General features: G+C 45.3%; 1 protein-coding gene across 2 annotated transcripts in view; it reads right to left on the bottom strand.

Annotated features, from left to right (window-relative positions):
- bmp5 (bone morphogenetic protein 5) overlaps positions 1-22,677 on the bottom strand; it is a 584,277-nt gene that overhangs the window by 42,453 nt on the left and 519,147 nt on the right. For both annotated transcript variants that reach the window (XM_068021236.1, XM_068021227.1), the window contains exons 2-3: positions 7,100-7,292; positions 3,303-3,451 (exon numbers count right to left, since the gene is read on the bottom strand). In XM_068021236.1, the coding sequence (XP_067877337.1) occupies positions 3,303-3,451; positions 7,100-7,292 (342 nt within the window). The remainder of the gene's footprint in view (positions 1-3,302; positions 3,452-7,099; positions 7,293-22,677) is intronic.

Raw genomic sequence — 22,677 nt, 5'->3', positions numbered from 1 at the left:
TCATGAATGGTGATGGACGATTAAACAACTAACTGGAGGAGGAGGCTCCACAAATATCCCCATCCTCAATGATGGGGGAGCCCAGCACATCAGTGTAAGAGGCAAGGCTGAAGTATTTGCAACCATCTTCAGCCAGAAGTGCCAAGTGGATGATCCATCTCGGCCTCCTCCTGAAGTCACCAGCATCACAGATGCCAATCTTCAGCCAATTTGATTCACTGTAGGTTGTTATGACCAGGTGAGAAAGGAGTCCAGAGGTTTTCTCTCAGCCTTTGCCTGGTTTAACCGTAACAGGGGTTAATTTTAAAAACACCGTGTTTTTCGCTCTCAGTGAATCCTTGTTCACTGCTTTCCAATTGTAAGGCAAGGAAATCAGACAGGTTTTCTTAGATTTAAACAAGAAAAGTGGAAGTTTATTAATCTTAAACTCTAATTCGGTTAATGACTAGAAGTACGCTATACGACCATGCTAGCTTGCGTACACAATGAACACACACGCAGATAGAGAAAAAGTAGAAAGAATAAAGGGGTAAAGTTCGAGGCAATAGCTGGGTTGTAATTACAGTCCTTTGAGTTCGATGTGAAGTCTTAGGTTGCCGGTAAGTCTTGCTGTTTGTAGGGGCCCAATGCACGCTTTAACTTGTTTCAATGTAGGAGTCTTTTCTTTCGAGGTTTAAGCAATTTCAGTGGTTCTGGAGGTTTGTGAGAAAGTGAGAGAAAGCCAGCCAGGATAGAGGCTGTCCTGTTCCAGGTCCAGTTGCAATCTGCAGTCAGTCTACAAACTGTCCAGTGTGTAGTTCAAAAAGCCTGGGCCAGCAGGTTAGTCATATGACCAGCTGGTTTAACCACTCCTGTGTTCGTGGAGTCTCCATCTTAGCAGACACTGGAATGTGAGCTTTCTTACAGCTTCAATGTCTGGTGATCAAAATCCATTTCGGTTAATTGGACCACCCCATCAGTCTACTCACATTCATCAGCAAAGTGGAAGATATCATCAACATTGCTGTCAAGTGGCACTTGTTCACCAATAACCTGCTCACCCATGCTCAGTTTGGGTTCCACCAGAACCATTTGGCTCCTGACCTCATTGCAGCCTGGGTCCAAACATGGACAAAAGAGCTGAAATCCAAAGGAAGATGCTTGTGGTTGTTGGAAACCAATCATTTGAGCCCCAGGACATCGCTGCAGAAGTTCCTCAGGATAATGTCCAAGACTCAATCATCTTCAGCTGCTTCATCAATGACCTTCCCGCCATCATAAGGTCAGAAGTGGGGATGTTCGCTGATGATTGTACAATGTTCAGCACCATTCGCAACTTCTCAAATACTGAAGCAGTCCGTGTCCATATGGAGCACGTCCTGGACAACATTCAGGCTTGGGCTGATAAATGACAAGTAATATTCGTGTCACACAAGTGCCAGGCAATGACCATCTCCAACAATAGAGAATCCAACCATCTCCCCTTAACATTCAATGGCATTCCCATTGTTGAGTCTCCCACTATCAACGTCCTGGGTGTCACCATTTACTGGACTAGCCACATAAATGAGTTGACTACTAGGGAAGATCAGAGGCTGGGTATTCTGCAGCAAGTAACTCACCTCCTGACTCCCCAAAGCCTGTCCATCATCTACAAGGCACAAGTCAGAAATGTGATGGAATACTTTCCACTTGCCTGGATGAGTGCAGCTCTAACACTCAAGAAGCTCAACACCATCCAGGACAAAGCAGCCCACTTGATTGGCACCTCATCCACCACCTTAAACATTCACTCCTTCCACCACCAGCGTACAGTGGCAACAGTGTGTACCATCTATAAGATGAAGTGCAGCGACTTCTTCGGCAATACCTCTCAAACCTGCGAGTTCCACTGCTTAGGTGGTCAACGGCGGCAGCTGCATGGGAACACCATCATCTCCAGGTTCCTCTCCAAGTCACACACCATCCTGACTTGGAAATATATTGCCCTTCCTTCATTGTAACTGGGTCAAAGTCCTGGAACTCCATCCCTATCAACATTGTAGGAGTACCTTCACACATGACAACAGCAGTTCAAGTAGAAGGCTAAACTGTGCCTTCTCAAGTGCAACTAAGGATGGACAATAAATAGCAGCCTTGCCAGTGACATCCATATCCCGAGAATTTTTTTTTTAAAACCAGTGTTTAACATAACATATTTGAACATTTCTTTGACTCAGTTGTTTGCTGGTACTGTAGCTGAAATTCTTTTTTTCAGACAATCCTTTACTCTAGAAAAAAGGACTTGCCTTCATATAACATCTTTCATGTGCTCAGAACATCCTAAAGTGCTTTACAACCAATTAAGCACTTTTGAAGTGTAGTCACTTTAGTCGTGTAGGAAACCAATTTGCACACAGCAAGCTCCCACAAACAGCAGTATGATTATCACCAATCTATTTTTAGGCATAAAATACCAGCCAGGATACCAGGGAGAAGTTCCCTGCTTCTCTTTGAAATAATGAGGGACAACACCATCTGACAGTCCAGCACTTCCTCTATCCTGCACTGGAGTATCAGTTTAGATTTTGTGCTCAAGTTCCTGGAGTGGGACCTGAACCCACGATATTCTGACTCAGAGGTGAGAATGCCACCACTGACTCACAGCTGACACTTGGAGGGGAGAAATTAAACAATTAATCTTAATCTGTTTTGCACCTGAGAAAAAGGTGCGAGAAAAGGGTTGAAAATTGAGTTGGCACTTCACCCACCTCATTGATGGGCAAAGCCTGCCTGATACCATATTTAGGTGAGCCTATGCTAAACGGGATCATATGCCAGTTGTAGAGTCCTAATGAAAATTTAGTTACAAATAGGCAGCCTGACCAGCCACAAAGAGCTGCACAAGATTTTCAAAGTTATATTTTGTGGAGCTGGAAGGAGCAGGATCAACACCACTAGCCAACCACCACCACCCCCTTCACCACATACGCAAAACACACACACCCTGCCAAACTTGGCCCCACACTCCCCAGGATATGGTATGCTGCACTGGGACAGCGGTTTGGCACCCACAGCTCACCACTATCATTCAACTGAGGCTCTGTGCCGAGTTTATCTCAAGCTCAGACAGGCACACAGAGCAATTGGTCTGCCAACTTGCTAACCATTTTGGGTGCAATTCCAATTTCTCCTATATGGTGTGAAACCTGCTCCAATGATACAATTGATGCAAGGCAGTCAAAGATAACCCCATGAAAAAGTGGTAACAAACAGCTCCCAAAATGACTTCTCCAGTTGTTCTAAAAACTACCGCAATTGGTTTACAGCAACGGGTAACCTACCATCCATTATTTCCACACAAAGCTGTAAACCCAGATTATGCTGTGGGTTTACTACCCAGTGATTGCTGGTAGCAGTGATATCGAAGACAAGCCACCCTCCATCTGATGCTCGGATCTTCTTGCCATCCAGCAGAAAGAGGTCAGCGTCCCTAGTTAATAGAAATATAGCCGGCAATGAGTTACAATGCAAACCAATAGATAGGAATGAGAACTTACATTGATATAGCACAACTCACATCCTCAGTACATCTCAAAGTGTTTCACAATCAATCACTAGTGTTTTGTAGGCAAACATGGCAATGAGATAAGTCACCAGATAATCTGTTTGGAAGATGTTGATTGAGGGATAATGTTTCCCAGGATGTCAGAATAATTTCAAGTGGTGCCGTGGAATCTTTTGCAACCACCTGAATGGGCAGATGGTGTCTCAGTTTTAACATCTCATTTAAAAGATAGCACCTCCATTTACCTCAGCCTAGATTTTAACACAAGGGTCAAATCCATTACCTTCTGACTTAGAGGCAAGTGCATTTCACACCAAGCTAATACTGCAAACAAGTATTCATGCAAAATACATTGTGGACACTACGGCATGTGAATAGAGATTTATTTCTCAACAAATAAAGGGAACACAAATACATACAAAATATATCAATGGGATTGAAATTTCAGCCCCATTCCATCATAAGAAATCGTTTCTGCAGTTTTTAAAGATGGAATTCCTGTGGTAAGCAGAGAACACCCACATACATGCCCCCCAAAGCAGCTTGCAGTGCTTAGAAGGGCATGCAGAAGACTTGTCAACTCCCCAGTCAGAATTTGCACTATGTCGTAAATGGGGGACAAGCCAGACACAGCCTGGTTCTTCCCCAATTTCCAGCCCTCCACCAGGGAAAATCCACCCCCTTTGCGCACTTCCACCTCCCAAGAATTTCAGGCCCAAAGTTTCTATACGTAAGTGCAAAAAGCAATAGCTGCAAAAATATTATAAGTACCAAGTACACCCACTATAATGCGAGAAATTGGCAATACATCCTCCCCCATCTCCTAAAGATTAGGACATACCACAGCCTTGGAAAAGCAGTCAGTGGATAATTATATCAGTCCTGGTATTGCTCTGTCAAGCAGCTAATGCTGATTACTGTGCAGTTTCAATCCTCGTCACTCTGTAATTCTACAAATGTGAGAATGGCCACACAAGGAGAACATTTCTCACCTCCCATGGGTGCATCTGAGATGGCAACAATCATATAATTGGACCGGCCTTGACCTGCCTCTCCAGAAGTGGTCAAATGAAAAGGTACCACTACCTAATAAATTGTATTTAGTATTCTCTGGAGTCTGAAATGTAAAATCTCTGACTAATGGCCTGTATGTTCTTTGAACTGCTTGAAAGGTTGTAATTAATTAGACATGTCTCTTATGATGGTTCTTCAAGTATAACCACCTAAAATAAACATTCCCAATCTTGGGGGTGATTAATGGGCCATTCAGTGGAAAGTTTTTGATTTTACTATTAACTGTCAATAGACAGAATTACATCTGTTTTATAAGGCGGTGAATGGCAAAGTTGAGGCAATAGAAATTTCAAACATCGAGGACTTTTGTTACTTAAAGTATTTATTTTTATTTTATTTAGAGATACAGCACTGAAACAGGCCCTTCGGCCCACCAGCTCTGTGCCGACCATCAACCACCCATTTAAACTAATGCTACATTAATCCCGTATTCCTACCACATCCCCACCTTCCTTCAATTCCCCTCCCACCTACCTATACTAGGGGCAATTTATAATGGCCAATTTACCTATCAACCTGCAAGTCTTTGGCTGCGGAAGGAAATTGGCCAGCAGCTCTTGGGGGTGGTCAATTAATTAGTTGCCACTGACAAGATGCAGGCCTGGGTCCCACTGACTGCTAAAGTGGGGTTGCCACCTGTTTTCGAGTCCATCGGCAGGATTCCCCACCACCAGCACTAAATTCAGCCCACTGAGTGGAAAAAGTGCTTGGGGACAGTTCTACTGCCACTGTCATTTTGATGTGAAGCTGCAGTCTCAGGTACACAGTGGCATGAAAGTGGCAGCATAGCTTGAGAGAGCCCACCCCCTTGAGGCTTCCAAAATACCCCTCACTGTAAGGCCTCCAATCCCTCAGGCCTCTGACCACCCCCACCCCCCAGGATCAGACCCCACCCCACCCCTGGGAATGAAGCCCCCATTTTGAGATCAAATACCCCCCTCCCCCACAGAATCAGACACCCCTTCTCTGGTATCGGACCCCCAACTGCCCCCAGGATTTGGGCCCTCCTTCCCAGGATCACAGCCCTCCTTACTGGGATTAATCCCCACTTCCCCCCCATTAAAACATCCACAGCATGTGGGAAAACACAATTTCTGGGTTTCCTGAGAGCTCCTGGGCCCCCTCCTCCCCCACTCCCGGTAGCTTAAAATGTTAAAATTCCCTTTTTTCCAGCAATATCACTTTTTAAGAGTATCTTGAAAACCTTGTGCTCAAACATGCGTAAGTTAATTAAATTAAAGGTAATTAGAGGAAGTTTTTTTCCCCCGATAATGTATGTGTTCAATTACAAGTCCAGGGAGAGCCTATATTGTATGTGACTGTTCATTGAGATTAAAGGAGACTTGAGGCTCTCTGGAGTTACATCTCCCTCAAAGCTATGTCTACAGAATAATTAGCAGAGTAGCACAGTGACTTTTCACAATAATGGCATAATAGGAATGGCAACATATATTAAATAGCAAAAAAAAAGTAAGCCAGAGATCTTTTTATGAACATTGATAAAGCTTAAAAGCTACGAAGAATGTCGGGGCAATTCTGCAAATCTCCCATCCAGGCGAGAGCCTTACTGAATGGGAATGCAGGTCAAACATATGGCAATAACACTACAACTAATCGTACAGCTGCATTTTTATCCACGACCTCACACAATTATCCCTTACACATTAAAGCTGCATTAATAACGATCATACAATGAAAGAGTCAATAACTCACTATCGTGGAATGGGTGAAAATATTACGCCTACTCATATTTGTAAACATTTCATTTTGTAATTTTTTTCACAGTAATCCTCTTTGGGAATTTCAAACTCTTTACAAAATAAATGAAAGAAAGAATTATTCCCTATATACAACGTTACACATTCTCATGGAGTTATTCCCATTAACCACTTATTTTCCATATCTCCTTTGCTTCCAGTTTCTTCTTCAGTTACTATATTGTAACAAAAATAAATGAAACTACACAAATTTTGAACTTTGCAAGAGTTATTACAGTTTAACTCATTTGCCAACATTTCCTTCTTAACTATCTCTTAAATACATGACTGTCTTGTCATTTTTCATGGTACACTGACCGGAAGTGTTTTTCAAGAATGGAAATCACTTTTCTTTAAATCTTCCAAGATTAAATGGTAACCATTCGGAAAAGCCAATTTCTGACTATTGGTTGATTCCATTTTAAATGGACGTCATAGTGTTCTTTCCAGTTATTAATATTATAGCATTATTTTACAGAAGAAAACAAACATTAAAAATAGCATTGCAGTTGGTTGAATATGCAACATCTGCAAATCAAGAGTCTTTTTGACTAATATCATAGAGTATATACTACATAGAGCACAGAAGGAGGCCATTCAGCCCATCATGCCTCTGCCAGCTCTTTGAAAGAACTATCCAATTAGTCCCACTCACCTGTTTTTTCCCCATGGCCATGCAACACTTTATGAAAAACAGATTATGGCATTTTAACAATATGTCTGGACTTAATTGAATACTTACCTTTTAGAATATTCTTTAACAACCTGGTATATAGTAATCCTAAAGGTGTCATTTTCATATCTACTGTTGCTTCGATCTTTGTAAATCCGGAATTCTGCCGCTGTTACTGCCTCCCCTTCCGGAATCTGTGTGAGATCAAATCGGAATTCCTTGTAGTGTCTTCGCTGGTGAGAAAAATACTTGTCTCTTTCAACTAAGATAAGAAATAAGAAAAAGAAAAAGATGGTATCACTTATGGCCTTAACTAGATGTGCTAGAAGCAGAACCTTTTCTTTTTATTGTTATATTATTTGGTTTATAACTCCATCTAAGCTCTTTTGGTCATTTGAGAATAGTCCAGGACCTAGCACAGCTAAACACAAAGGGCAAAAAAAAACCGAATGGAGGAGAATAATATTCTGTGTTCTCGACACATTTCCTTTTAAATAACAGACAGGCTGTTAGTGAAGGGAAACAGATTTCAGTCATTGTCAAGCTTTTCGTCACTTTATAAAACACTTGCAGTCAACATTTGTACCACTGCGTTGGGGGAGCAGGGGGGAGGGTAATCAGTGGCACTGTTTAATAAACAGGGCAAAAGATCACCATCAAACTGTAAAATTTGCTTTTGCCTTCCAACATCCACAGAAGATTTTTCAATTAAAATAAATTCATTATAGTAATCTGGGAATAAGACTATCAAACTGTGAGTGTACTGTGCCAAAACACAAAAATGGCTAGTGCCTCCATTCCATTCTATTTATTTATTTTCAACAAAAAGGCGATACAATTACTGGAGGTAATGTAATTTGAAAGGAATGCATTCAGTTTCTTCAGTGGGTAACACTGGAGGGATGACTGACAGTTTTCAGCACTGTTTATCAGGTACATTAGCCAAGCCCAAATACACAGTACCATTTCTGCCCTATTTACACTTTGTAAATCAGCTTCATTTTATTCCTTTGGTTTGTTCAGTTGATTTTCAGCTTTTGCCTAGAGGCAGATAAAACAAAGTGAACAACTGGGATTTACCTGTGTGAAAATTTTGGAATAAAGTAAAACCATTTGAATGAGATAGTCAATTTCTGTACCTTTGCAGATGTGAGGCCAAGTTTCCTTAAAATCTGAGAACAGTTAAAATGTCACAAATGGGAATCCAAGTTCAAGTACAGGAGATAAAGTTCTCTTGTACAAAAGACGAAAATATTGGATAAGAGTTAAACAGCATTGTGGCAGGTTTTAAGCACATGTACAGAGCAAGTAAATCCACAGTATGGATGCCCTACCAAATAAGGGTAATGGAAATATGCAATGCATTAGGACTTGTTCTGAAAAAAGACAGAAAATGGGCTGCATCTTTGGAGAGAGAAACAGAGTTAATAGGCTGAATTTTACTAGTTTGGGGATCGTGACAGGGGTGGGGGGGCCCGGAAAATTCTTCCAGGAGAGGCCCGTCACCGAGAAGGCTGCGCCGCATTTTACTGGCGGCCGTGAGGCCTCGGTGCAGCCCGCCTCCCCGCCGCCCAACGGTGGCACCTTCGTTTCAATATGTTAATAAAGATTAATGAATGCAAATGAGCTCACCGGTGGCCATCCCATGCCATTATTGCAGCCGCCGTCCTGAATTCCTGCACCTTCAGAACTCCGAGTTCCTAAGCGTGACACTGGTGGAGAGCGGGGAGGAGTGAAATTATCAGGGTGGGGGGAGCAGGACAAACACTTTGTATTAGCTGAGGGGATGGATGGGTGGGGAAGGGGTTGAAGGGCAAATGTTACGAGGTTGCGGTGGGGGAAGTTCAGGTTGGGAATAAAAGTTAATTTTCGTGATATAGGCCCAAAAGAAAACATTGGAGGTGAGGGGTTGGGGAAAGGGCCTCCAGCTTTGAATTACATTTTCTTGGAAAATGCACAATAATATAACTTTAAAAATTCAATTTTTTTCTAAGGGATTGAAGCCCGTTAAAAATGGTACCGACGCCTGCGCGGTGGCACCGGACACCATTTCTAGGGACAGATCAGCCATCCCCTCTACGTCATTGGGGTGGCTGCTCCGCCCCCTCCATTTAAAAGACCTCCCGTGTGAAATACCGCGGGGGCTCAGTGATGGCGCATCCGCGTGGGCAGACCGCCAAGATCAGAGTGCGAAGCTGCAATTTGCGGCCCACTCAAAATTCAGCCCAATGTTTCAAGTCAATGACCTTTTGTTAAAACTGGAAGAAGTTAGAGATTTAACAGCTTGTAAGCAAAAACAGAGCTGGAGATAAAAACTAGGTGGGTTGGGGAGGCGTAGGAGGCGCAGTTGGAACAGAGAAAGAACAAAAGGGAAGGTTTGTGATAGGGTGGAAGGCAGGAGAGAGTAAATGACAAAAGGGGTGATAGCACAAGGCAAAATGTGGTGGTAATGGGTCAATAAACAAACAAAAGATGGGTCCAGAGAAGCTGTAAATGTCAACAGAACCATTGCCAGCACATGCTGCATGAGAAAATGGGAACTGTGGTTATGATCAGAAGTTGTCGAGTTCAAAGTTGAGGCCGAAAGAGAGTAAATTGCCTGATCGAAAGTTGAGGTGCTGTTCCTCGAGCTTGCGTGAGCTTCATTGGAATGCTATAGGAATGCTATAGGAGATGGAGGACAGAGAAGTCAGAGTGGGATGGAGAATTAAAATGACACGCGACCAGAAGTTCAGTGTCATACATTAGACTGAATGGAGGGTCGGGATTTTTATTTAGATTAGAGGGTGGGAACTGGGGCGGGCAGTCACTTAAACCCATCCCTCGGATTGGCCTTCCAGTTTCTCGATGCAAAACTGACATGCTCAAAGCTTAAAAGGCTCCGCCGGGACCCGGAAGAGGCAACCCACCTGCGATCAATTAACGGCCAGTTAAACCCATTAACGAGCTTGCTGTCAGCTTGTTGGGGCCAGTTTTACATTTTCTTTGTAAGGCACAGAATCCACGCAGGGTCTCAACCATGACAGGGAGGCGGAGGCGCAAACACAATGGGGAGTAAGTCAAAATGGTGGGAGAGCAGCATGAGGCACCATTAAAGAGGGAAGGCTCAGAAAAGGCCCTCATTCACAGGCAACCAGTTGTACAGAGTCAGGAGAATTATCGGTCATATCTCTTCACTCTTGACAAGCGCACTTAGGTGGGAGAGGAGTGGATGGGTTCCTTGGCTTATGGGCTTCACAGGCTCATGAGGTGTTTAGGATGACTGGACATTCCAATAGAAAGGAAGAAAGGACAAAACATGATTAAGTTAATCCGAGATAGAATCAACTAGTGATGAGAAGCAGCATCTGCAGGAGCAGAGGCAGACCCTTAGGCAACAGGGGCACAGCAGTGAGGAACATGGGGCAGGAAGACAGCAAACACGATATCCTCATAGAGTCATAGAGTTATACAGCACAGAAACAGGCCCTTTTGCCCATTGTGTCCGTGCCGGCCAACAAGCACCTATCTATTCTAATCCCATTTTCTAGCACTTGGCCCGTAGCCCTGTATGCTATGGCATTTCAGGTGCTCATCTAAATACTTCTTAAATGTTGTGAGGGTTCCTGCCTCTACCATCTCCTCAAGCAGTGTGTTCCAGATTCCAACCACCCTCTTGGTGAAAATATTTTTCCTCAAATCCCCTCCAAATCTCCTGCCCCTTACCTTAAATCTATGCCCCCCCGGTTATTGACTCCTCCACTAAGGGAAAAAGGTTCTTCCTATCTACCCAATCTATGCCCCTCATAATTTTGTTTACCTCAGTCAGGTCCCCCCTCAGTCTTCTTTGCTCTAAGGAAAACAACCCTAGCCTATCCAGTCTCTCTTCATAGCTGAAATAGCAGAGGGTCTACAACCAATAAAGAAGCTGCCTGAGGATGTTGAAGCATCAGTGCCCCAGTGTCCAGGCAGATGGTTGCTGACTTGTGTGTCCTCCTCAAGGGTCATAGAGCACTGAAACAGGCCCTTTGGCCCACCATGTCTGTGCCAACCATGAACCACCCATTTATACTAATCCTACATTAATCCCATCTTCCCTACCATTCTCCTACCTACACTAGGAGCAATTTACAATCTCCAATTTACCTATCAACTTGCAAGTCTTTGGCAGTGGGAGGAAACCGGAGCACCCGGAGGAAACCCACGTGGTCACAGGGAGAACTTGCAAACTCCACACAGGCAGTATCCAGAACTGAACCCGGGGTCGCTGGAGCTGTGAGGCTCCATCCAAGGAGCATCCGCAGATATTGGTAGCATCTTGCAGGCAGCAGCACATATAGTCATAGAGTCATTTATGGCACAGGAGGCCATTTGGCCCATCAAGTCCATGCTGGCTCTCCAAACAGCAATCCAGTCAGTCGCACTCCCCTGCTCGATCCTTGTAGCCCTGAAAGTTTATTTCCTTCAAGTACCTAACCAATTTCCATTGCATTACAGATGCTGTATTCGATAGGGCAGGGGATTACATTGAATTCAAGGTGGATAGAAACACTCAAGCTCAAAGGGCAGTGGGATTTGCCTCTGCCATCGGATTCCTTCGGGTGCAGGGGATCATCGATTGCACCCATGTGGCCGTCAATGCACCGACTGACCAGCCAGCGAGATTCCTCAACAGAAAGGGATTCCACTCCCTAAAAGTCCAGCTGTTATGCGACCACAGCAAGCACTTCATGCAGGTTGGCTGCATGCTATCCTGGAAGCTGCCACAATACCTCATCCTACGGCAATCACAGGTGCTGCAGTTCTTCATGGAGCCATCGGAAATCCATGGATGGCTGTTAGTGAATAGACTTAGCCCGTGAGGAGATGGCTGATGACTCTGGTGCATAACCCTGCCTTGGAGGCTGAGAGACACTACAATCGACGCCAAGTGAGCACGAGTGTCATCATTGAGCAGACCATCGGCATTCTGAAGATGAGGTTTCGATGCCTTGACCGGTCAGGTGGCACCCTCTATTACACTCCCTCAAGGGTCTTAAATATTGTGGTGATCTGCTGCGTACTTCATAACATGGTTCTCCAGAGTGGTGTGGACTTTGAAGAGGAGGAGGCTGAAGGAGAACTGGAGAACAGTCCCCATGCTTTGCAGGGATGTCGCTGAGGTAAGCTCGGGAGGCAGAGCGCTTATCAGGATGGTAGGGATGCTAAGGCCACTCTGATCCAGACACGTTTCATCCAAGTGATCCTCCAGTCTGCAGGACAGTTGGAGAGGAGATTCTCCTGCTCCATCTTAGTGGGAGCAAGCATCCATTAACAACAAAGGTCACTAAACGTACAATGCCACAAACACTGCAAGGCGCCAGAGTTTCCACCTGATGCACTTTCCCCAACACACTCCTTTGCCCTGCTAACCCTTATTTTCCATTATCCTGCCTTTCAACATGATGAAATGAAAACACACATGTCTGTCTTAGAGCTCAGTGCTTTATCACAGAACAGTTTGATGTCATGTCTAACACACATCCAAGTGACCCACCAATTGACATTTCCAATGCAGTGGCCTGCGCTCATGGCCACTACTACGAGGTGCTCCCCCTGTGGCTGAGGATGTGGTGGAGACAGACTGCTTGCTCGTGTCTGTCTGGGACTGGGATGCCCGTGGTGCTGGGGTGGGGTGGGTGGGGGTCAGCGGTACGGGCACCTCCAAAGGCTGCTGCATGGCATCACTTCAGGGGCAGCCTCTGTCACAGGGCATGACTCGACAGATGTTTTGTCTGTTCAAGGAGCCATGGGGACAGATGAGTCCCATGAGGGGTGGCCCCCTCATCGTCATCTGTCGCTACCTTATCTCGTTCGTGATCACTAGAGGGAACCACCAGCTGGGTCGCTGCTGGCATCCATTCTGTGCTTCTTTGCACCATTTGTGCCACTGACCATTCTGCATGTCAGTGCACTGTTCCTGCATCCACTCTGAGTGATGCTGCATTTGGCTCTCCATGAGGTTGGCCATTCTCTCAATGGAAGAGCTCGTGTGCTGAAAGACGTTATGAATCACTTGAGATGAATGGACTCCTGCATTCTCATCCCATGACTCCTCAGTGCCTGACATAACTCCGATATCTCAGCACACATCTCATGCTGTTTCTGCAGATAGAGCCGTCTGTTTTGTGACTCTCTGAACTCTGCAACTCCACCCTGCTGAGCAAGGCTGCGTCTGTCCTTCATCCTGCGAGGGAGTTTGTCCACAACCGACTCTGCCTCCTCTGTATCCTCCTGCCGTGAAGTGATGTGTGTTTCATCTGTGCCACTGTCTCTAATAATGTGCGAGGACCCACAGATGTGTGAGTATCTGCACTGGTGGAGGGTGCACAAGCAGGATGTGACGGTGCAGGCTCCGAGGTGTCTCCCTCCTCTGATCCTGCACAATAGGTTGGCGGTGCCTTGACTCCTCCCCCTCTGCAGCTGGCTCAATGAGAGACAATAAGAGGTGATCATGAGAAATCAGCACAATCAACAGATGCTTCTGCTGCTTGAAATAATGAGATGACAGCTTATGCATTGACAACTCCTTGTACTAGGTGGATTACCATGCATCCCTGAACCTGTGAATGTTGAGATCTTTTCACCCTGTCTATTTTGGACTCCCATTTCTCCATCTCCAATGTCCCACTCTGGCCAGATCAAGGGACAGCTTCTCAAAATGAGTCAGTGACGCGAGCTGGGGGACTCCACCTTCCAAGCACGCCCTCTCACTCTTCCTGGCATTGTTCTCCCATTTGGCCTCTGAGTTGAAAAAAGATGCTGTTGGAAGAATATCTCTTTCTCTCCCTCACCACTTGCAGCTTTTCCTTCACATAGGATGTTGCGGACTTCCCCATAACCCACTGTCCAATAGTGCTCAGATAATGATCATTGCATATGGGTCATCAATGCTGTTGAACACACATCTCTCCCATGGGCAGGCGAACTGTGTGTGCCCTCAGGATGCCCCTCACTTTTGCTTTCTGGTGACTACTGACCAGGAGGCATGCCATCTGGGTTTATCTTTAGACTCACTTTGCCAGACGTTGGTTATTGAAGCATTTCCTGCAATGAACCCAGTTGCTCCTCTTCTCTGCTGCTGACCTCATGAACCACCTCTAGGTAGGCCTTCTTGCTCAGCTTTGCAGGCTTTCTCGTGCCGCTGGCAGGGAACAGGATATGTCTCTGTGCTGTTCACCTCAAGTAAGGTGCCAGAAAATTTTGGGGGTGAGGAGTGCGGCCCACTATCATCTGCTCAGCTTCATCTTCCATTTTTCAGATGAACGGCAACTACAGTAATGGCTTTAAATCGTGCCTGCAGCTGCGTTTTGCCTTCTTCCTGCGTCCGCCACCCGCTAATCGGCCGGTGAATGTGACTCTGGGCCAATTAACCGGTTTTCCTATTAAAATTGCAACATGTGTGCATTGCTGATACGGTGTGAGGTCGGGACCTGGAAGTGACCATGATATTGGCAGCCCGACCCCAGAATGGAAGTGTTCACCAAACTGATCAACTAGTCTGTGATTGGTATCCTCAGTGTAGAGGAGACCACATCGTGAACAGTGAATACAGTATACTGAGTTGAAAGGAGGACAAGTAAACCACTGTTCCACAAGGAAGAAATATTTGGGGCCTTGAACAGTCAGAAGAGAGGAGGTAAAAGGGCAGGTCCAGAACACCTGCAGTGTTTTCCTTTTGTTTTAAGACTTCTTCTGAATTCAGGACTGACATCGAGGAAATATATCTGTATTCAGGATTACGACTGAGCTTTATTACATCCATCTGATATTGCCTATCACTCTATAAAAAAAGAGAAAAAATGCCATTCTCCACCACAGTCAGCCTTTCCTTACTGTGCAATGACAAGCTGAACTAGCAGCAAGACACAGAGGCCAGCAAGACAGGAAATTTAGTCATGCCCAAATTGGGAGGCAGTAGCAAGAAACTGGAGGAGGAGGACACCTGCACATGCTAGCCCCCATGGAGGGGAACAGTGCCGACCATCATGGGAAGGGGCATCACTGAGGCCGTGGCCAATGGCAGAGCTGGAAGGGTTGATTATGAGGGTGTCTGCATCCTCCTTCTCTCTTCCCACTTTCCCCTTCCCTTCTGACGCACAAGCTGCAGATGGTGCAAGCACTTAATTTTTTTCCCTCCTCTCACCACAATCCAACCCTTGTCCCTTTTTCATTTCAGATACCCAAAACTAGAACTTTCCCAGCCAAAGAAGGATGAGGAAGAAGGCAGTAAAGAAGAAGAGACACCATCACTCGATCTTAAATCTGCAGCCACCAGCTCAGAGACTGACACGACATGCAATTTGGAGGATAGCATAAAGGAGGGATCTGCACGTGGTGAGACACGGGGCACAAAGGCACAGGAGCCAGGGCGGAGGGGTGGTGGTGGTGGTGAGCGGGGGTGGGAGAAGTGCAGGTTGGCTGCCTCGTGGAGGGCAAGTCACACACTCTTTCAATTGCAGAGGAGTCAGATGAAATTTGATGGTCGCACGTACTGGAGAAGTTGGCTGATGGGTATGCACAACCAAATACGTGATGCACTGGAAAGCCTACCAGAAAGCCTGTGCACAATGTCATGGAGCATGGAGAAGCTCAGCACCAAATTGGCACAGAGCTTTGTGCAGAGTTTGGATGCCATCTTTTCCAACGTATTCACGTCCATCAGAACAGCTGTGAAACCCAATGAGATGCAGCATCTCCTGGCCAATGTCACAGCTGCCATTGTAGCACAAGTAGCTAAGAGTCATAGAGTCATAACGGTACAGGGAATGAGGCCATTTGGCCCATTGTGTCCATACCAGCTCTCTGCAGAGCAATCCAGTCAGTCCCATTCCCCAGCTCCAGCTGTGTCACCCTGAAAGTTTATTTCCCTCAAATGCCATCTAATTGCCTTTTGAAATCAATCATCATCTCTGCTTTCACCACCCTCATAGGCAGTGAATTTCAGGTCATTACCACTCGCTGCATATAAAGTTCTTCCTCACATTCCCCCTACATCTCTTTCCCTAATCCTTCAATCCTGCTCCTTGTATCATCAGCTAATAGGAATAGCTTTTCTTTGTCTACCTTATCTCAACCTGTCATAATCTTGGACACTTCTATCAAATCTCCCTTCAATCTCCTTTGCCCAACTTCTCAACTTAACCTTGTAGCTAAAATCCCTCCGTCCCTGGAATCATTCTGGTAAATCTCATCTCAAGGGCCTTCACATCCTTCCTACAGTGTGTTGACCAGAATTGGATGCAAGACACTAGTTGGGGCCTAACCAGAGCTTTATAAAGGTTCAACATAAGCTCCTTGCTTTTGTACTCAATATCTCTATTTATGAAGCCCAAGATCCAAGATCCCACATGTTTGCTAACTGCTAGGTCATGCCTAACAAATTTGATTGAATTTTTTGAGCATGTGACCAGGTGTGTAGATGAGGGTAGTGCAGTTGATGTAGTTTACATGGATTTCAGCAAAGCCTTTGACAAGGTACCACATGGGAGACTTATCAAGAAAGCAAATGCACATGGGATACAGGGTAACTTGATAAGGTGGATTCAAAATTGGCTTAGCTGTAGGAGACAGAGAGTGATGACAGATGGCTGTTTTAGTGACTGGAAGCCAGTGTCCAGTGGTGTACCACAGGGATCTGTACTGGGTCCCCTATTGTTTGTCATTTATATAAACGACATAGATGACTATGTGGGGTGTAGGATCAGTAAGTTCGCGGATGACACAAAGATTGGCTGAGTGGTTAACAGTGAGGTGGAGTGTCTTAGGTTACAGGAAGATATAGACGGGATGGTCAAATGGGCAGAAAAGTGGGAGATGGAATTTAACGCTGAAAAGTGTGAGGCGATACACTTTGGAAGGAGTAAAGTGACACGGAAGTATTCAATGAATGGCCTGACACTGGGAAGTTCCGAGGAACAAAGGGACCTTGGCATGTTTGTCCATAGATCTCTGAAGGCAGAAGGGCAGGTTAATAGGGTGGTGAAAAAGGCATATGTGAAACTTGCCTTTATCAATCAAGGCATAGATTGCAAAAGCAGGGAGGTCATGTTGGAGTTGTACAGAACTTTGGTAAGACCACAGCTGGAGTACTGTGTGCAATTCTGGTCGCCACATTATAGGAAGGATGTGATTGCACTGGAAGGGGTGCAGAGGCGATTCACCAGGATTTTGCCTGAGATGGAACATTTAAGCTATGAAGAGAGGTTGGATAGGCTTGGGTTGTTTTCACTGGAGCAGAGAAGACTGAGGGGTGACCTGATCGAGGTGTACAAGATTATGAGGGGCATGGACAGAGTGGATAGAGAGCAGCTGTTCCCCTTAGTTGAAGGGTCAGTTACGAGGGGACACAAGTTTAAGGTGAGGGGCAGGAGGTTTAAGGGGGATTTGAGGAAGAACTTTTTTACCCAGAGGGTGGTGATAGTTTGGAATGCACTGCCTGGGAGGGTGGTAGATGCAGGTTGCCTCATATCCTTTAAAAAGTACCTGGATGAGCACTTGGCACATCATAACATTCAAGGCTATGGGCCAAGTGCTGGCAAATGGGATTAGGTAGACAGGTCAGGTGTCTTTAATGTATCAGTGCAGACTCGATGGGCCGAAGGGCCTCTTCTGCACTGTATTATTCTGTGATTCTGTGTTTCTGCTCTGTCAATATGCCCTGCCACCTGTGATGGAATCTGTGGTTGCAAAGATTGTTTTTTTTTAAAGACAGATCTTAATTGAGAGGGGAACTAAAACAGAACCTAAAACTGACACAGAAACAAAAACTAAAATGGAAACAAAAACTGAAATGAAAACTGAAACGAAAACCCTGGGTTTCTGGGGAAACAGAAACTGGCTGGAACCAGAAAAAAGGACACAGAGCCATCCAAGCTCATATCACACAGAAAGGTGGTGCCGGCACACCAAAGAAAGTGAAGGCTGAATCTCGAAGCTGTTTCATTTACTTCTGGAGATGTGTACCATTTTTGTGAAGACTGTACTTGTGGAGTTCAGGTTGAAGGGGAACTGCTGTCGGATGAGAAGCAGAAGCTGAATTTTGAAAGACCTGGAGATCTACCTGAGGAAGTTCAGAGCTTTGAAGAACTTTTTTGCTGTAATTGGTGCAATATATGCTAAGCTCACTGCTCAGTATCACAGAATTGTTGCCGTGCGTAAGGTGGCCATTCGCCCCATTGTGTCCACACCGGCTCTCCGAAAGAGTAATTCCCTCAGTTCCATTCCCCTGCTTTCTCCCCATAACCCTGCACATTCTTCCTTTTCATATAACAGTATAATTCCCTTTTGAATGCTTCAGTTGAACCTGCCTCCACCACACTCTCAGGCAGTACATTCCAGACCTTAACCACACGCTGTGTGAAATTTTTTTTTCCTCATGTCACTTTTGCTTCTCTTACCAAATACTTTAAATCTGTGCCCACTCGTTCACAATCCTTCACGAGTGGGAACAGTTTATCTCTATCTACTCATGATTTTTTAAAATTCATTCATGGGATGTGGGCATCACTGGCTATGCCAGCATTTATTGCCCATCCCTAATTGTCCTTGAGAAGGTGGTGGTGAGCTACCTTCTTGAACCGCTGCAGTCCATGTGAGGTAGGTACACCCACAGTGCTGTTAGGAAGGGAGTTCCAGGATTTTGACCCAGCGACAGTGAAGGATCGGCGATATAGTTCCAAGTCAGGATGGTGTGTGACTTGGAGGGGAACTTGCAGGTGGTGATGTTCCCATGTATTTGCTGCCCTTGTCCTTCTAGCTGGTAGAGGTCGCGGGTTTGGAAGGTGCTATCAAAGGAGCCTTGGTGCATTGCTGCAGTGCATCTTGTAGATGGTACACACTGCTGCCACTGTGCATTGGTGGTGGAAGGAGTGAATGTTTGTAGATGGGGTGCCAATCAAGTGGGCTGCTTTGTCCTGGATGGTGTCGAGCTTCTTCAGTGTTGTTGGAGCTGCACCCATCCAGGCAAGTGGAGGGTATTCCATCACACTCCTGACTTGTGCCTTTTAGATGGTGGACAGGCTTTGGGGAGTCAGGAGGTGAGTTACTCGCCGCAGGATTCCTAGCCTCTGACCTGCTCTTGTAGCCACGGTATTTATATGGCTACTCAAGTTCAGTTTCTGGTCAATAGTAGCCCCCAGGATGTTGATAGTGGGGGATTCAGCGATGGTAATGCTGTTGCATGTCAAGGGGAGGTGGTTAGATTCTCTCTTGTTGGAGATGGTTATTGCCTGGCAGTTGTGTGGCGCAAATGTTACTTGCCACTTATCAGCCCAAGCCTGAATATTGTCCAGGTCTTGCTGCATTTCTACATGGACTACTTCAGTATCTGAGGAGTCACGAATGGTGCTGCACATTGTGCAATCTTATGCGAACATTCCCACTTCTGACTTTATGATTGAAGGAAGGTCATTGATGAAGCAGCTGAAGATGGTTGGGCTTAGGACATTACCCTGAGGAACTCCTGCCATGATGTCCTGGAGCTCAGATGATTGACCTCCAACAACCACAACTATCTTCCTTTGCGCTAGGTATGACTCCAGACAGCGGAGGGTTTTCCCCCGATTCCCATAGACCTCAGTTTTGCTAGGGCTCCTTGATGCCGTACCCGGTCAAAAGACATCAAATGATGTCAAGGGCAGTCACTCCCACCTCACCTCTTGAGTTCAGCTCTTTTGTCCATGTTTGAACCAAGGCTCTAATGAGGTCAGGAGCTGAGTGGCCCTGGCAGAACCCAAACTGAGCATCACTGAGCAGGTTATTGCTGAGCAAGTGCTGCTTGATGGCACTGTTGATGACACCTTCCATCACTTTGCTGATGATTAAGAGTAGGCTGATGGGGCGGTAGTTGGCCGGGTTGGACTTGTCCTGCTTTTTGTGTACAGGACATACCTGGGCAATTTTCCACATTGCAGGGTAGATGCCAGTGTTGTAGCTATACTGGAACAGCTTGGCTAGGGGTGCAGCAGGTGCTGGAGCACAGGTCTTCAGTACTGTTGCTGGAATATTTTCAGGTCCCATAGCCTTTGCAGTATCCAGTGCCTTCAGTCGTTTCTTGATATCACGCGGAGTGAATCGAATTGACTGGCATCTGGGATGCTGGGGACTTCAGGAGAAGGCCGAGATGAATCATCAACTCAGCACTTCTGGCTGAAGATTGTTGCAAATGCTTCAGCTTTATCGTTCACACTGATGTGCTGGGCTCCCCCATCATTGAGGATGGGGATATTTGTGGAGCGACCTCCTCCATTTTGAATACTTCTATCAAATCACCTCGCGGCCTTCTCTTCTCCTAGGAAAAAACAATCCTATCTTCTCCAATCTATCTTCATAACAGAAATTCCTCATCCCTGGAACCATTCTCGTGAATCTTTTCTGTACTCTGTCCAATGCCCTCAGGTCTTTCCTAAGGTGTGACACCCAGAACTGGATGCATACTCCAGCTGAGGCCAAAGTAGTGTCTTATACGAGTTCAACATTACTTCCTTGCTCTTGTACCTTATGCTCCTCTTAATAAAGCCCAGGATACTGTATGCTTTATTAACTGCTCTCTTGACCTGTCCTGTCACCTTCAATGACATGCACAGACATCCAGGTCCCTCTGCTCCTGCACCCCCTTTAGAATTGTATCCTTTATTCTATATTGTCTCTCCCTGTTCTTCCTACCAAAATGAATCACTTCACATTTCTCTGCATTGAACTTCATCTGCCACCTGTCAGCCCATTCCACCAACTTGTCTATGTCCTTTTGAAGTTCTCCACGATCCTCCTCACAGTTCACAATGCTTCCAAGTTTTGCATCATCAGCGAACTTTGAAATTGTGCCCTGTATACCAAGTTCTATGTCATTAATATATATCAGGAAAAGCAAGGGTCTCAACACTGATCCCTGAGGAACTCCACTACAAACCTTCTTCCAGCCTGAGAAACATCTATTAACTGCTACCCTTTGTTTCCTGTCACTCAGCCAATTTCATATCCATGTTTTATTCCATGTGCTACAAGTTTGAGCTATCTTTGTTGTATCTGATAATTAATGTGCAATTTGTAATATATACATACATATAGACTGTGATTTGTCTGTTTAATGAATGTTGATTTTGCTTTGATTGTGAAAGTAAAAGTTATAAAAGTGAAATCTTCTTTTGTTTTTTCTATTTGGGGTCATTCAATAAATTTGGTGTTTTGGTTTGTTGATCCCCAAAACGATCATAACACACCTTTAAACGGTCAATGCACATGAATCCGCAGGTCCCTTTGTCCCTGTACACTCTTTAGAACTGTCCCATTTAGTCTATATTGCCTCTCCCTATCACTTATTCCAAAATGCTCCACCTCACATTTCCCTGCTCAGACTACTGCTACCATGGCTCTGGGTACCACTGTTCAAAGGGGCTTGCAGGGCATCACAGCAATCTGATCTCCAATAGATTACTAGGATTGATAAGGCACTACCTCGAGAGTGTGGCAGTAGCTCCATGGAACAGGAACCTGCTGTCCTCTCAGGATGGTAGCTCTCACCTTGCCACTCCACCAGCGTCCTCACCCGTCAGTCCAGACTGCTGCTGCCTAGGCCAAGATGGTGCAGTCTGAAGCCAGGCCCAGAACTGTTCAAGGTCATCGTATAAGACCAGCTACACACTCCTCAATTGAAGGCCAGCAGCCTTTCGCCTCCCATGTTGCAGCCACAGGGGAAGTATCTCACAGGATAGCGTAGGCATATGTAAGACAGGCACTAAGGGAATGTTCAAGTTGACTAGTTCTGTGTTTTGTTGACGCAATTATTGATTTGACAAATTATGATTTGATTTTTTTTTATATCTAAAGTCAAGTGAGTGTGGAACCAGTAAGTATTGTCAGAAAGCGAACAATATTGGAGGGAAGAAATGGAGAATGTAATGAGTATGGGACTGCTGCTGAACAGGGAAATGTTATTGAGGACACCAGAATCACTGTCAAGCCACCTGATCACAAAGAGCCCTGATCAAAGGGGCTGTCTACATTACAACCTCCTTTCCTCTTCTCCCTCTTCTTCCTCCCCCTCTGTTTCCTCATATTCCTCCTCCTCAGCTTTATGCCTGATAGGTGGTGGCATGGGCTGGTCCTTCATAATGGGCAGCTTGTACTGCATGCATAAATCTAGATACCTGTTCAGCTGAGTATGGCAGGACCCCTTCATGGCAGTCCAGGTAGCTGAAGTGTTCCTTGAAGATTCCGCTGGTCTATTCTATAACCTTCTTGATGGCAGCATGGCTTTCAGAAGGGGAAATTGGGAGGGAAATTGCTGACCCCAGGCGCAGAATTACAGTCCATCAAGGACAGCATGCAGTAGGAACCCCAAAGCAGGAACTGCCCCCACACCACCACCCACCACCATCTCAACCTAGAGGTTTGCACAAGTTGTATAGAGTAATGTAGTGGCCAAAGATAGAATTAATATATAAACATTATGGGGAAAATATTGCTACGCCAAGGTGTTTTGTTGAATGATAATTTTCTTTGGTCCACTGACTGGAGATCTGAATTTATATGTTTTTGAAGAAATTTAAAAAGACATTTTAAAAAGAATGACTGCTGACAGCTTAAGATGATCACATAGTCTGCTACATTGTAACCTACATTGCAAAAGA

The sequence above is a fragment of the Heterodontus francisci genome, chromosome 3 (genome assembly GCF_036365525.1).
Source record: "Heterodontus francisci isolate sHetFra1 chromosome 3, sHetFra1.hap1, whole genome shotgun sequence".
Lineage (NCBI taxonomy): Eukaryota > Metazoa > Chordata > Chondrichthyes > Heterodontiformes > Heterodontidae > Heterodontus > Heterodontus francisci.
The sequence above is the reverse complement of the archived record's forward strand: the minus strand, read 5'-3'. Positions and strand labels throughout refer to the sequence as shown.